This window comes from Nestor notabilis, unplaced genomic scaffold (assembly GCF_000696875.1).
Source record: "Nestor notabilis isolate BGI_N333 unplaced genomic scaffold, ASM69687v1 scaffold7295, whole genome shotgun sequence".
In the NCBI taxonomy this organism is placed as follows: Eukaryota; Metazoa; Chordata; class Aves; order Psittaciformes; family Psittacidae; genus Nestor; species Nestor notabilis.
The window spans coordinates 23,050-38,761 of record NW_009930559.1 but is presented as its reverse complement, the minus strand read 5'-3'; the positions used below and the strand labels follow the sequence as shown (position 1 = coordinate 38,761).

At 39.3% G+C, this 15,712-nt stretch overlaps 2 protein-coding genes across 2 annotated transcripts in view; one reads left to right on the top strand and one right to left on the bottom strand.

The window, feature by feature from the left end:
• Positions 1–6,069, top strand: part of ZZZ3 (zinc finger, ZZ-type containing 3) — a 33,760-nt gene extending 27,691 nt beyond the window's left edge. The window contains exons 9-11 of the mRNA XM_010015452.1: positions 1,324–1,458; positions 4,013–4,113; positions 4,477–6,069. Of these exons, the coding sequence (XP_010013754.1) occupies positions 1,324–1,458; positions 4,013–4,113; positions 4,477–4,621 (381 nt within the window). The 3' untranslated portion in view covers positions 4,622–6,069. The remainder of the gene's footprint in view (positions 1–1,323; positions 1,459–4,012; positions 4,114–4,476) is intronic.
• A 2,917-nt stretch (positions 6,070–8,986) lies between these two features.
• Positions 8,987–15,712, bottom strand: part of LOC104406476 (adenylate kinase isoenzyme 5-like) — a gene marked incomplete at its 5' end in the record, with an annotated part of 23,178 nt that continues 16,452 nt past the window's right edge. The window contains one exon of the mRNA XM_010015453.1: positions 8,987–9,097. Within this exon, the coding sequence (XP_010013755.1) occupies positions 8,987–9,097 (111 nt within the window). The remainder of the gene's footprint in view (positions 9,098–15,712) is intronic.

Sequence of the window (15,712 nt, the reverse complement as noted above, 5' to 3'; positions counted from 1 at the left end):
TCTTTCCCTCATTTCCTCTAATGAACTTACCAAATAATACAGATTCTTTAATCATCAAAGATACTTAAAGTTGAAATTATTGATTACTGTCTTGTAGTTGTTTTCCATAATGGAACATTCCTATCGGTATAGGATCTGCAAACTGCTCTACATCCATAAAGACTTGTCATCTTTGAAAACAGCTGGCATCTACCAAGTACAGTTGCTACAATTAAATAGCCATCTTGAAATGGGCATCTGAATTAGAACGAAAGCTTCTGCCTTCTAACATTGAGGTCTTCAAACTTTGTTGAAGAAAAATGCATGAGAAAAAACAGAAATGGCATGTTTCTTTTAAAAGAGAGAACCATCCGTTGTAAATCTCTGGCAAAGTTGTACATCCCAGATAGTTAGGAGACAAAATTTTTCATGATTTAGCAAAAATAGCCATCTATTTTCTTAAGCTGTTAAGAGAAAGCATTGAAGTAAAGGGATGAAGGAGTTGGATAACTGAAACTCACACACTTCCAGTCATGGAATGATGCTTCTTGTCACTTTTTATTCTTACAGGTAAAGGTGAGAAGTTAATGTTGTTGAGATTGACTGTCGTAAAATAAAAAAATACATGTAATGGATGCTTGGTATTGACTTGATTTATGGATCTTTTTAAAAACCTGAGTTTGTGTAAAAATTCTTTAAACTGTAAAAAGTTTTTGGGTGTCATTTGTTTTTAATATTTTCACATCTTGGAAGGTACATGAGAACAGTGATTGTAACTATCCTTAAATTAATATTATTCCACAGAATAGTAAAAAGAAAGAAAAATTAATTTTGATAAAACTGACCTGAAATTCCTGTTCTCGAGTGTAATATCTGTTGTCAAGCATTTTAAACTAAAATAAACAAAAGCTAAGACTTCTACTACATCTGCCATTTCACCCACAATGTATGTATGGACAAGTCGATCATATGCAAATTGCAGTTAGGCATCTAATCATCTCATCTAATGAGAAAAAAAACCTGGAATTAGTGAGGCACTGCTCTCTCCTTTACTACGGCTGAGCTCTTCACCAGAATCAGCTTGTTTGTAGGATAATGCAGTCTTTGTTTTAATGCAAATAATAAAGTATAAATCATACAAAATAAAGTGTAAATTAGCTATATGTGCTGTTTTGTGCTAGGTTTAAAAAAATAATTGCCCAATAGATTTCTTAGTTAGGATATATTGCCAGCATTTTCTCAAAGGTTATTAATTATACATAGGGATTTATTGAATATATGTCTTACTAGTTATTACAGTCTTAAAGTAAAGAATGTTTCTCATTTTTCTTTAACCATGAACAGGATGAAGAGAGTATTCCAATAACATATCGAGAGTTACCTGAATACAAAGAACTGTTAGAATTTAAAAAATTGAAGAAACAGAAACTCCAGCAGATGCATGCAGAAAGTGGATTTGTGCAGCATGTGGGATTCAAGGTGAGTTCAAGAGATGTTCTTCTGCTACTCAGTAAATTTTTTCAAAGATAACATGGTTTAGATTTCCTAAAAAGGCTTTGTTTAATATAGCATGTTTGGTTCCTTGGTTCTTGTTCACTGTGTCTGCTTTTCCTCATATTTTTTAATAAAACTCCCTTTTTCTCATAGCTCAGGTTTCACTGAATTTCCATGCTGATACGGTATGGAAATGGATAAGCGTGCTGTCTTTCCCTCATTTCTGTTATAAAAACACAACTCTAGAGCTGTGTTAAATCATTAAAGAATTTGATTTGACACCACACTCTGTTTTGACAATGATTCATTGATGGTAATTCTCTGATTATCATTTTGCCTCCAGCTGAGGCCAAAGGAGGGACAGAGATTTTGAATGAGAACAGTAATAGATTAATAATTTGTTTGTTTTGTAGCAACTTCCCAGTTCTATCAAGTAATAACTTGCAGAAGTTGAAGCAAGGACACGAAAAAATGGTTATGTGAAACGAAGAAAATAAATGTTAAGTTAAAATAACATGCTGTCCCAGTATCAACCATTAATAGGCTGCATGAAAGAAAAAGCATTCTTTACAGTGTATTTTCTAGTTTGCAAGGGATTTTCTGTGAAACTGGTTGCTGTGTCAGAACAGGTTCTTCAGCTGGTCTAGTGTTATGCAGCAAGATTATTTTTGTTAATATCCATTTATATAAGAATGCAAAGTTAGTTTAAATTTCAGATCAGAATGACTGGAAAATTAAGACAGCTTTGTCAGTTGATATTGACAGACTTAATCATGTTGTTAGACCACCAAGGTGCTCTTTATTTTTGCAATTTTGTTTTTTGATTTAGGCAGATTAAAAGAGTGAAGTTTTAAGGGAGATCAGACTCCTGAGTGACAAACTAGTTGCTTTGCTAAAACTCTGAAAAGTAAATTGGCATTATGCAGTGTAAGCAGTCAAATTTTGAGAAGTTTCTTTGCAATCTGAATTTGATTTTATTACGCATTATAGTAAGCTATGAAATTACATAATTATATGCTGTTTTCCCTCAGGAGTGCTGCCTTGCTCAGTCCAGGGGCTGGATGCAGATCACCTAATGAGCAGACATTCAGAACACTTGGTTCTGCGTGGCCTTCAGCCTCATTTGCTACACATTATTCAAACTTTACTTTGAATAATGAATTATTGAATCCCTTGTGGGCTTTTTATGGCTTTCATTGTTGCAATATCACTTTGCAAATATTTTTTTTTTTCCGTAGGAAACGAAAGGCATGGTATTATTTCTGTTTCATGGGGAAAGGGAAGCTGGAGCACAGAAATTAAGGTCAAGGGTTTCCACTGTCTTGGTTCTCAAATTGAGATAACTGGAACCAGCTGGTTTTGTTTTTTATTTCAAGTATTTAGCATTATTCTGAAGTTGATGTTTTCAGACAACAGTTCTGAGTGTGCTTAGTCCCTCATTATCAGCCCTCAAACTCTGAAAGCCATCTGTGGAAGGAAGGGATGCAGCTGTATCCCCTTACAAACAGATCTGTTTGTAAGGTGTTTGTAACCCTGAGTGGCCTGGAATGAGCTTTGTGCAGGTGGGTTTTACAGATGCTGTGGGAGAACTTCAGGTTCTGGAGGAGGATGAGCTAAGGGAGCACAGGGAGATTTCCCACATTTTCAGTCCTGTCTCTGCAGCACCTCTTCAGAGGTGAAGAGTTCCCTTGCCTCCATTTCCCAGGTTTCCTTTTTTTTTTTTTTAATTTAATCAAATACTCTTGCGTTTCTGTCCCTATTCTCTATCATCTCATGAATTTTCCAACCAGTCTTGATGTTTTGTTTGTGTTTTGTTTCCTCCTTTTCATGCCACACTTTTCTTGCACTTCGCTGCTGTTGTGTTGTCCCCAATTCATCTTGGGGGATTAGTTCTCGCCTTCTTGCTCAGCTTTAGTTTTAGACTTCTGTTCCCTTCCCTGAACATGTTCTCCTGCTTCCTTCCCAGCCACCTGGCTTTTTGTTCCAGCCCACCTATAATGTGTTGTTATATTTCCCAAGTCTGAAAGGGCATCAGTATGACCTGTCGTGTCCTGATGGGCAGCCCATCAGCAGGCTCCCAGCAAGCAATACTGGTCTAGTCCTACTGCTTTTTTCTGCCATGGGAAGTGGATCTATAGTTAGACATTTCCTACGGTTGGACATAAGCTACAGAAGCATCACGTTCATATGCTGTGTCACAGCAGTTTTTACAACCACATGAGAATAAGCAGTGACTGCAGGCAGGACCAGGTCTGCTTCTGTTGAGCAGGAGAATAATGTCAACATGGAGCATTTGGGGAGTGGAACACAAAGCAAGAGAAAAATTCATCAAACCTCAGGGCTCTGGAGGGCCTCTGCTAGAGTATGGGGAGAACTTCTTTATCCAAAACATAGTCTGTGGTGAGGGGAATTCAGCTGTGTGGGCTAGCAGTAACTGACCTACATACTGGTCTTCCTATATGGTGTATTGGTGTGCACTGTTAGTAATGTAAGTGGTTACAGTTGCTGTTTCTTCAGTGCTCTTCCATTTGCTTCACAGTGCGATAACTGCGGAATTGAACCTATCCAGGGTGTTCGGTGGCACTGCCAAGACTGCCCTCAAGAAATGTCCTTGGATTTCTGTGATTCTTGTTCTGACTGGTGAGCAGCAAATGCTTCTTACTTGTTTGTAATTAACTTGAATCTTTTTATGTGGCTTAATTGCTATGTATGTTGGAAATCTTTGCTCCAGCATAGACACATATCGTGTGTTGGGTAAAGTGGAAGATGCTTTTGCCCATATTTGTGGGAGACACATTTTGTAACATATTCTGGATGTATAAATTTTTCTTTCTTAATACAGCGGACAGGTTTGAGACTGTTGAATAGCAGGGGAAATTACACTTTATGAATTAATTGTAATCAAATTTGGTATGAATCTGTTAATGTTATCACTGTTTCTGAAAGTTAAAGATAAGGAAAATTATTGACTTTTAAACTGTTATCTTTTTCTTTCCCTTGCAGTCTGCATGAAACAGAGATTCATAAGGAAGATCATCAGTTAGAACCTATTTACAGAGCAGAGACATTTTTAGACAGAGACTACTGCATGTCCCAGGGCACCAGTTACAATTATCTTGACCCAAACTACTTTCCAGCAAATAGATGACATGGGAAGCAGATCTACCATCTTGGGCTTACTATCCTCTTTGAAAAATAACAATGGCACCATTGTTAGTTCTGTGCACATTTTGGAAAGACTCTGCTTTCCCTGAAATGTCGCTCACAGCATGACAGCTTCCTGGGTGTACTTGTCAAACTACAGCTTTGAGCTGTCATGGTTCTAGATCACTGAACAGCAGCTGAACATTCCTAGTGTGCAGAAGGTTTCACTGGGAGAGTTTTCTTTCACCACGTTAGTCATTTTTAGGTGGTGAATCTAAACACAAAAGAAAAACATACAAAAGGGTGAGCCAGAAATGAGAGCACACATTAAAGATAGAGTAAATTCCAAAGGCTTTGAAGAACTTGGTTATAATGAGATCCAGAGGAGATGAAGTATTTATATAAAAACAGTTTAGTAGCTTGCAGTTTTGTTGTGAAATAGTTTTCAGCACAGTAACTGACTTCTTTAGGCAAGGTTTTAACCAATGACAGTGTTTGCTTCTAGGATGTACTCTAAAAACTGCTCACTGTCTCGGCGGTGGTTGGTTACAGGCCTTTATTAAATTGGAGCTGCTTAATCACATCAACTTCCAGTTTCTTTTAATTTTGGTTGGGTTTTTTTATTTTATTTTTTTTAAACCACAACAAACTCTATTTACCAACAGTGAAGCACTACAGGGGGCAACTGTGGCATTGCTTCCTTAACCAGCTCATGGTGTGTGAATGTTATAAAATTGTCACTCAGATATATTTTTTAAATGTAATGTTATATAAGATGATCATGTGATGTGTACAAAATATGGTGAAAAGTGCCAGTGGTAGTAACTGTGTAAAGTCTCTAATACTCAACATTAACTCCTTTAAAATAAAATACACAGCCTTCTGCCTCTGTATTTGGAGTTGTTAGTGCAACTCATCAAAGAAAACTGCCTAATATAAATCATATATATGGTAATAATTTTTCCTCTTTTGTAGTCTGCACAAGATCCATGAAAGATTGTATTTTTATTACTATTTAAACAGTGATTAAATTTAGCCTGAGCAGTGAGCAAGGGTTCACATGCATTCTTTTATACTGCTGGATTTTGTTGTGCATCATTTAAAACATTTTGTATGTTTCTTCTTATCTGTGTATACAGTATGTTCTTAAATAATGTTCAATTGTCAGGAGAACTGTGAGAAATAAACTATGTGGATACAGTCTGTTTATATATAGAATGCTTGCTGTGACTTCCTTTCCGTGTAGTTCCGACTTTTTAATCAAGATGGAAAACATTCAAAGGACATTTTAATACATCATCCAAACAGTCACTGTGCAGCCCTGCGAGATGCCCAGTGCCCTCGTCTGCTGTTCATTTCGCTGGGAGCTGGTGGTGCTCAGCGCCTACTAACACCCGCCTCGCCTTTGCAGCGTTAGCGTTCTAGTTTTACTCGTACCTTACGCGCAGACTGTTCTTTTACAGATGGCAGAAACCCCAGATTTCAGTGGCCTCGGGACGCTGTATGCCATTGTCTGAGAAGCTTTGTAATTATTGTGACATATTTTAGTTAATATATTTTCTATGGAACTGTATAGCTTGTGATTCAGAAACACTTGATTATTTTATAACTGTAAGAGACTTCCAGTTGCTTTGAAACTTGAATACTCAGAGTAATGAGCTAGAGAATAAACTAATTTGACTTAAAGAGATGGCAATAAGAAGGATAATTGGCCGGCTGCATCTAAATACTTTGAATATAAATTGATCAGAATTAAGTTTTGCAATACCTTTAGGTGTAGTTATTTTTTGCTTAAATAATTCAAAGCATTTAATCTGTTTAGAAGGTAATACAGTACAGTCGCTAAGACACTGAGCAGGTATCATATGTAAACATATCTCACGTATCTAATATGTTTAGATAAATTTAGTAAACCTTAAAAAATACAACACAGAAATTCACAGGATGTATTTTAGTTTTCAGTTGGAAAAGATCCTGCTCTGAGAGGCTCTCTAGTACCTAAAGCATGTGCTTTCCACACCGTTCATGCTGTTCATAGGAGGCTAGAGTTGGGGACGGTTTTTATCAAGGAGAGAATCTGTGGAAATGCTTGTTTTCTGTTGATACCTTGAAAAAATGGTTGGATGAGAACAATGAAAGTGCATTAGTGAAAATGTTCAGTCATCAATTTAGAATAGCTTGGGAAGAAGGACAAGCCATGGTGTAATTCGAATGAGTTTGGAAGCAGAAGGAGAATTTCAAGTCTGAATCACCCAAGTAAAGAAGTGTCTTGAATAAGTCCTCTTTTTATTGACTATGTATAAATATTTGTATTTCCATATGCATGCATATACAGCTATTTCTCTTGCATACATAGTGAACATACGCAAATAGACCTAATACCTAATGCACATACACCCAATCAAGCATGGGAATTTTTGTTTTTTCCATAGAAAAGACCAGAAGAAGCAGAAAGAAAAACTAAAACTGAAACTGTATGTTTTGTAATTTGATTTTTTTTTTTAAAAAAAAAAGAGGATTAGCAACTGATGCTGCCTGTGCTCCCTCCCACACAAGTATGGTACTCCACACTTTTTAACTTACATTGTAATTACAAGTAATAAAAAATACTCCAGAACACCTACACAGATGAATTTGCAACTTCATGGTAACTCCAGAGTGTTTTCCTGGTTTCTGAGACAGAGTATTTTACTTTATTTTTTTGGCAAAATACTGCAACAGTGCATCATGCAGCTGGTGGTGCTTCAAGGCTTGGTTTAGAAACACCAGCCTTCTTCAGCTGATGCATCCTCAAATTCTCTTCCTTAAAGCTGTTGTACTGCAGGCATTACAGGTCACTTGATGGCACTGGTGGAGCTGGAGAAGCACTTCTAGAGCATCAGTGGTAAAATATAGGCTATAAAAGGACCCAGGAAAGAAGGAACATCCAGGATATGAAGTCAGTCCCTCACAAATAATTGAATTAGCATTTACAGGGCAAATGCCAAGGAAGAGAAAGGAACCAGAAGAATGTGCCCTGAATGGAAAAAGGACATACTCTGTAAGCATGCCGATTTGAGCGCTATTTTCAAGTCATGTACTGTGCTTTGAAAAGGATTAAACCCACGTATACTGTAACAAATCATTACTCCTCCTTTTTGTACATGTTTTATTTGTATTGTCTTCATTACAAGAAAGGTAACTTCAAAAATACAAATCTGCCGCATAAAGTACAACATTGACAGTAAGAGCAGTCATGCAGCCCACTTCAGCTGTGAGTTCATCCAGTAGGTCCAGTAAGAGGATGCAGTTACTTCACAGGAATGTCAAACAAGCTTTTATTTAGCTATCAGTATAGCAAAGAAACCACGATACTTTGGTTAACCAAATGGAAATACGATGTGACTATTACAGACTTCTTTGCAAATATTACAGATAAATGGCTTACTAAAGGTGCAAGCAAAATGAAACAAATCAGCCATGATGGTTTCCTATTCTGTTATCTTTTCATACCCTCTCCTCCCCCCCGTTTTGGCGATGCCAGTACAAGACAACAGATGATGATCTGAATTTTGCATTTGAAATACTTCCCATGTAAGATGTAGAGGAACCTTCATACATTCTGGCTGATAGTCAACTTTTTATGTAGACTTAATACAGTAAAACTGCTGTTGATGTGGGTAATTACTGGATTGCACATTTAACTACACAATACAATCATCATTTTCACCTCAGCTCACAAAACTGGGAAGTTGCCATTTATAATACCTTACAATTCCCAGCACAAGACAAGTTGTCCCAGAAATGGTGTCTGCTCCATGGTAATGGATTGACAGGCTTCCACAATATTTAATAGTGTCTTCACCTTCAGTTAATTTATCTGCTTCTTGTTGTAATACAGTGTTCTGGGGGCATGTGAATAGTTTATTTTAACTTCCAGGTTGACTGATTCCAGCTGTCTCGCAGCTGTGTGTAACAGAGAACAGAGTTTAGTCTCTGAAGCCCAAAAACAAGCTAAGTGACACCACAAAAATTAATACTGTTGCAGCAACCTTAATATGCTAAATGGTGAGTGAGGTGATTGAGGAGCTCGCTGTGGCCAGGCACTGTCTGATTTCCAATCAAATGAATGAGATACAAACCAGAGCTGCTGTTCATGCTGCCTTTAACCCGTGAAGAGCAAACGACCAATAAAACAAGATACGGTTCTTAGAGTTAGCACACAGACCACTCCATTGAGTGTGCTGTCAGAACAGAGGAGAAAAGATTTCACCTAAAAGAACATACCACATGCACAAATCCAGACAACCTCTCGAGAAAGCAGTATTGCTTTAAACAGCATTTTAGTCACGACTGTCAAGTGCCTGTGAGTGAGGCTGCGAACACACCGTTACTGTGCTTCTGTGGGATAACAAAACGCCGCCTCTTCCTTGTTCAGAAAAGAGTCAATGGTCTTGCAGATGTCCAGAAAAACCTCCTCCTGTGTTCCTTCTGCATCAACCTGTGGAGCAGACAAAATACATTAGTTTTGATTAAGATACAAAGAATTATTTCAGAATCTAAACTGGCACCAAAAAATGGTCCAATATAAAATAAAATTCGTTCTATTTCATGTTCCAAGCATTCCAATGCAGAGGAGCAACTTCCATAAACCCAATTATTCACTGTGTTTCCACATATGAGATTCATGTGAGGAGGTTCTTTAGGTTCCATCGGCTGGAGCAAAGTTTGTGAACCAAATAAGGGAGCTTAAGCTCCTTCCCCTAAGTACTCATGTTTTAAAGTGAAATTATACCTTTGATATACAGAACAGTTTCAAAAGATATTTAGCAACTATTTCAACATTTAATACCCTTCAAAAGAAACCTAGTAGAATAACTTTGGTATCATACCATTAATGACATGAATAGCACTGACTGGTTAATTTGTCATCTAAAGGGCCAGGGTATGCAATGTTTTGATGACCTAAAAGCTTTCAGGTGGCAGTAGCTGGTATTTGTTTGCATTTGTACTTGCAGGCTTGAATTAGTTCTGGTTTTATGATGAGCTTTGGGCAACACGTGTTTTATCGGGGCACTGGTTTTGTTGTACAAGAACTTGCTTTCATTGAAGGCATTTTTTTCTCTAACACCCCAACGATTCTGTTTTGGCCAGAGATTGCCCAGGCTGTTCCAAGTTATTTTTGCGACTGGACTTCAACAAAAGCAAGACCAATTTATTCTCCTATGCTGAGGAAGACAGAGCTGCACTTCAGCAAAGAGGAATGAAGTTTGTAGCCAGTAATACTTGAGTGTGTTTTGTGGAAAGCATAATGTAGCACCAGGGTTTTCTGCACAATGAGTTTCATGTTCATCCCGTGCAGTGAGTGCCAGGCAGGGCATTACTTGAGGAAGGAGAGGTGTCTTCTGCCTTTGCAGTAGTGACAGAAGAAGCTTTCATGCTGGCTGCATACACCACACAGATCACATCTGCTCATTGTCCAGTTCTTCTCAAAAGCCTGGTGAAAGCCTTGATTCTTTACCCAAAAACAAGTTTCCACTCTCCTTCTCCATGCTTAGCCTTTCCTGCATGCATGCCATGGAGTTCGCACACTTTTAAATGGACCTATGAGAACTTTGCTAAAGCCCGTTCTTCCGAACTGTGCACTGCATTTTCATCTCCAAGTTGCTGACTAAGACACCAGACAAATGCAGTGTTTGAAGGAGACATTCCTGACCATCATGCTTTCTGAGACCTCTTTGTTCTGCGGGAGACTAAGGAGTTTCAAACTCCAAGAGATGTGTTTCTGAAATAGGCCGTGCAGTTCCTCTAGACGCGGTGTTGGCTTGCAGCCTGCACAGTCTGACTGCACTCCATGTACGTTTGAGTCCCACGGTGCCAAGTCTTGTGTGGGAGTCAGCAGCTGCTCCTTGCAGAAATCCAGCAGGGATTGCATTCACACTCTGTAGCTTGGTTTTGCTCTTGGTGGCATCCACAGATGCTGCAAAGTTTGGTCCCTTGTTGCATCCTGTCGGAAGTGCTGGCACATCCAGCCAGCCTGCCTCCACACGCAGCAGTTCCAGCACTGGGAATGACCGGCCTGGCCAGCCTTTAAAGAGCTTGCCCAACTGGGTACAGCACCACTGGACTCACTGCAGGGGTATCCTACAGTCTGAGCTCAGCTGCCCTCTCCCCTCCTGGCATCTTTCAGTAGCTTCTCTGGCTTCTCTTGCTCTCTGTCACGTTGGTGCTTGCTGGCATTGCTGCTTTAGGTGAAGTACGCCCATGCTGGAATAGTTTGTGAAGCAGCAGGTGGTGCCTTAGAAAGGTCAGTTCTCCAGCAAGGGCTGCACATCTCTCAGAAGCTTTCTGTGCCACAGAAACAAAGGGTTCAGGAGGGGGTTACTTATGAGTAGCAGAGAGAAAAAGGGAATGGTGAACCATTCTGGACCAAATGCCTATCTTGTCCAGTTACAATAAAACTAGCAACTTCCATCTGTGCTGCCATAAACCAGCTTGTTTTATCTGTCTCAACTGTCTCAACCTTTTTTCATATTGCTGTCCCACAGGAAATATACTTCACACAGGGTGAAGGCCACAGCCATTTCAAAGCTCTCTTGTCTCAATATGTACTTTTATTATCTCTTTATGCCATAAATACATGTGCACTGATCTAACCACATCAGAACAGCTGATTGCTGCTGGCTTTTTGGCGACCTTGTCTAGAGCTGGGACTGATACTTGAGTCTAGATCTAGACAGTTCTGATGAAAAATTAGGTTTGTAAGCATGGAAATTGCCACCCTTTATGGCTGGCTGGAGTGCTGACTTCCAAACTGCCACAGTAAAATACAGGTGAGCATGGCAGCCCCAGTGCTTCCCATGCCGGCCTCCTAAATAACAAAGGACCAATTCATGAAACTAACTTAAAGTCATGGCATGAAACTAGCTTAATGTGACAATAATTCACAGCTAGTACCACAGTAATTCCATGGTGCTTTCTGCAGATCCAGGAGAAAAAAACTGTATTTCCTATTCTTAGATTATAACAAATTTCATAAATTAGAACTGTTTTCAAGGCTATTCAAGGCTACTGTCTTGTCATAAAAGCATGATCCAGATACAGTTTTCCATAGTGCTTCCACTTCCGAAATGCCACTGTGGCTTCAGGTAACTTCAAACACAGAAATTTAATGAGCTTATATGGAAAACGACTGGACTAATCATCTCCAGAGTGCAATGTTGCTCCTTTTGGCATTAAAATCAGGCAATTAAGTTTTCAGTCATCAAGTCTCCATTTATTGTAGGTTTGGGCATTGAGAACCCTGAATGCATACTGCCACTGAGAAAAACCTGAGTGTCTGCAGAGGATGGCTGAGGACCACTGTTTTCAGACAGACCGAGATTCTGGGATAAATTCAGATCAAGTTGAGCTGTGTTGTCACTAACATCTATATCTTTGCCACTAAAAAGAGTGTTAAAAACCCCTTTGAGACAGTGCAATACCTGGTTCTCAGAGCAATGGATCAAGCTGTCTGGAAATCCAGTGGAAACATGCTGCCCTCATACCTGTTCGCGATTGGCATGAATTTACCCCTGTGTTTTATCTCTAATCCCCAGCTAATGTTTCTGATATATCTCTCTAGATTGGTGCCTCATCTAATGGGTCACAAGCCACCAAGGAGGTGTGACACAGAAACACTTGTTCCTTTGTTCCCCATCTACTTACCTACCAAGGTTAATGATTCTCTGACAACCTTTCAATAGGCAGCAGTAAATTACATACTTGCTATCGCTAGTGCCATTGATTCTCCCTCCTATAAAGGGAAAATTACACATTTTCCCCTCCCCTGAGACATTTCTAACAAGGGATCAGCATGAGAAGACTCAGAAGTGGAAGATTGTGAGAGGGTGGATGGTCACTTGTTCTTTCCTCATGGTTATGGACAATCTTTGTGATAAGGATCTAATAACTGCTGCTTACCCAGCATGTGACTTTAACTAATTTTAGAAAGAAACAGTAAAACAACACTGGAAAAAGAAGAAAGACAAAGAAAAATGCATTTTGGTTGAGCTTCGTAGGCTAAGCATGTGATCTAAAATAGTGGAGGTTTCTGGACATCCCTGAAATCCTCTGCTCTGGACTGCCTTCCTTATTTATTATACTCATGCCTTTATTCTTGGATTACCTCGAATGGGGAACCTGTATTTAAGACACCTACTGGGTATCTTCCTTTAGCTAGGTAGGATCAGTTTTGTCTTGCTCGAGTACCAATGCATTGCTCTTCTCCATTACTTGTTACCCTCCTACGTACTGTCATTTGAAGAAATCTTTAAAGGATGAGTCAGATATTAAAAACGATCAGGGTTTTTTTTCCCCCGTGCTTCTCAATTGACGGGGGGACGTATATTCTAAGGTATTTACATTTAGCCATGTTAACAGACAAGGAGGTGCCTACTAAATTTTCAGATGCACTTTTTGGTCCAGCTGTCTTGAAAATCACTGACAAATAGATTTTAAAACCCATATTATCTACCTGCTTCCTACAGCTACCATAGTGCATTTCATTATGTTTCATTTCATTCATCTGAAACACCTGATTTCCACAGAATGGGGCAGCTTGGAGCTGTTGTTTCTGTGAGCAGTGCTTTAGTGCTTTAGTGCTTGCGCTGAGCCATGAGGCCTTTGTTAGAAAGCACCCACTTGGTGTCCTTAGCAGCAGGTGGGTGTTCTGTAACTATGAAACAAATAATGGAATATTAAAGTATATCCCAAAACCATGAGTTTTAAAAATTTAATTGGAAAATTTTTAACTTATTGTTACAAGTACTTTACCTTCCAGAACACAAACTGCCTTAGCAGAAAAGTGAGCAGAGGACACTGCTATTCATCAGCCAGTTTGTCTTCCCTTGTAAATACATCCCCAGGAGTTCCATCACTGTTCTTCATCTCAGCTGGGGCGCTGAAAGGATGACTATTATTTATTCCTGTCAGGTTCACAGATGTTTCACCTGCACCTTCCACACTTCCACTGCTGAGCAAAAGCACTGACAGGTAATCTTGGTCAAAGGGGAATTTCAAACAGAGTCCTGATCTTTTGGCAGCTTCGTCAGGTCCTGTTCTCGTCCAGAGGTCAGTGGAATGGAAAAACATTCCATTTCCAAATATCATATTAGTTATTTATGATGCATGTAGGCACAATAATCTAGGTTTAGAGAAGGTCATAAAATTCTCATTGATCAAAATGGGAATGGTGTTACAACCATATACCTTTGTCTCTTCTGTGCAAGTATAGCAAAGAGAATTCCTACTGGCTGCAGAGGAAGCTAGGTCAGACTTGAGTTTTGCTGTCCCTACTGTGTTGTTTAGGCTCCTTCCATCCGTGCTGACACCCGTTTCAATGCAGAGAATAAGCAAGCTAATGTGACAATGTAGTCTCAAACACACCTTGATACGGTGTGACAGATCAGTTCCTCCTCCCCTGAGTCCTCACCCAACAGCTAATTCTCACACCAGACCTTTTGGTGGCTTTCTGTTCAGGACTGGATTTTACATTTGCATATTCAATCTGCCTGTTTCAGGACTGAAAAATTTTAGGCTGAATAGGACAAGTTGAACATGTGCCACCGTTACCGTGTGCTGTTCCCAATCTGCGGAAAACTTTGCCCAGCCCTAAATACACTTAAAATGGAGAGTAATCAAGTAATACCAACATGCCAACCCTATTTTCTTGCTAAACGAGCCTATTTCACAAATCTGATTTTCTTATCTGTGGCAAAGCAGGGACTGTGAGCTGCAGTTAAGCCCTACAAAACATGATCGCTTACACAATTTCACCTACAATTATTAAAGGTGCTTAGTCACACATTGCATACTGGAACACATAAGCTGGCTAGAAAAGGTTAATATTGAATCTTCATGGCAGTTAGATGGTGTTTAGACTCTAATATTCCTCTTAAAATCTCAGCATCCTCTGAATGTTTAAGAAAGCACATGGCTGGAATCTCAAGGGACATAAAGCTCACATGGGCCTTCCACTGAATAGCTGTTCCTGTTGAAAACACAAGCCTGGGCAGGAATAACTTTCCAGAAGGCGGCAACTAAAGGTTCTTTTACACCCTTCTTCTCTTCCTTTCTTAAAAAGATTCTCTTCAGATGCTTTTGGCCATCGCTGACTGATCTGGATCTGCAAACGACACCTTCAGGTAAGACATCACTTCCCTGAAGTCTTCCCTCAGTAGTGCCTGAGAAAAGGTGTGCACAAGCCTCTGGTCTGTAGTTACATGAAGGTCCATGGATTATTTTTAAAAAATCCATTAATGTAGATGTGAACTTATTTTAAGGAGTCTTCAAATTAACGTTTGTAAATTAACTTTTGTGGCTTTGCCTGAAATGGATTAAGAAACACATAAACAGTTCTTTTGGTGAGCAGAATTATAGAGGCGGCAGCATCCTAATGGCAACATTAGTGTCTTCATCCAGTGTTGGTCAGTGCTGGAGAGCAACAAAACCCACTTAAGTGTGAACAGATTCCCAAAGCTGAAAATGTGTTCTAATTAAAATCAGGAAGAAAAATACTCAACATGTCAGGTTTGCTTCTGCTCCTTGCTGTATGGGCACCAAGCTGCAGGCTTGTACCTGAGGCTGGCTGAGAGTGACAAGCATAGCTTTGGGAGGCTTAATTTTAAAAGCCTACCTCTGCGGAGTATCTTGGCAGTGTTCTCTAAACACTGATAAATAACTAAACATGTACTTGTCTACTTTGTAAGGGTTTTTTTTGGAGGGGGCACCTCTTTACTTAAATCCATAATGGAATCCCATCTTTGATAACAAATGTGTGTTTTATCAGTTCAGTGAAAAGCAGATGAGGTAGGCATTGCAATACAGAATACCTGTGTTCAATAAAAATGGAACGTGCTTTTGAACCTCAAAAGGACACTTTACATGATAATGTTTATAAAGCAGATTTTATAGAGCTTTCGCACCCAATAGCTCCACCCAGAAGATGGAAGCACGTTGAACACCTACATTCATCAGAAGCAAGTACAGATATTGTACAGACATTGTAAGAAAAACAGTGTAAGCCTTGTTCAAGCAATGCACGAGTATTTTCTAACACGCAAACACACAATGCCAG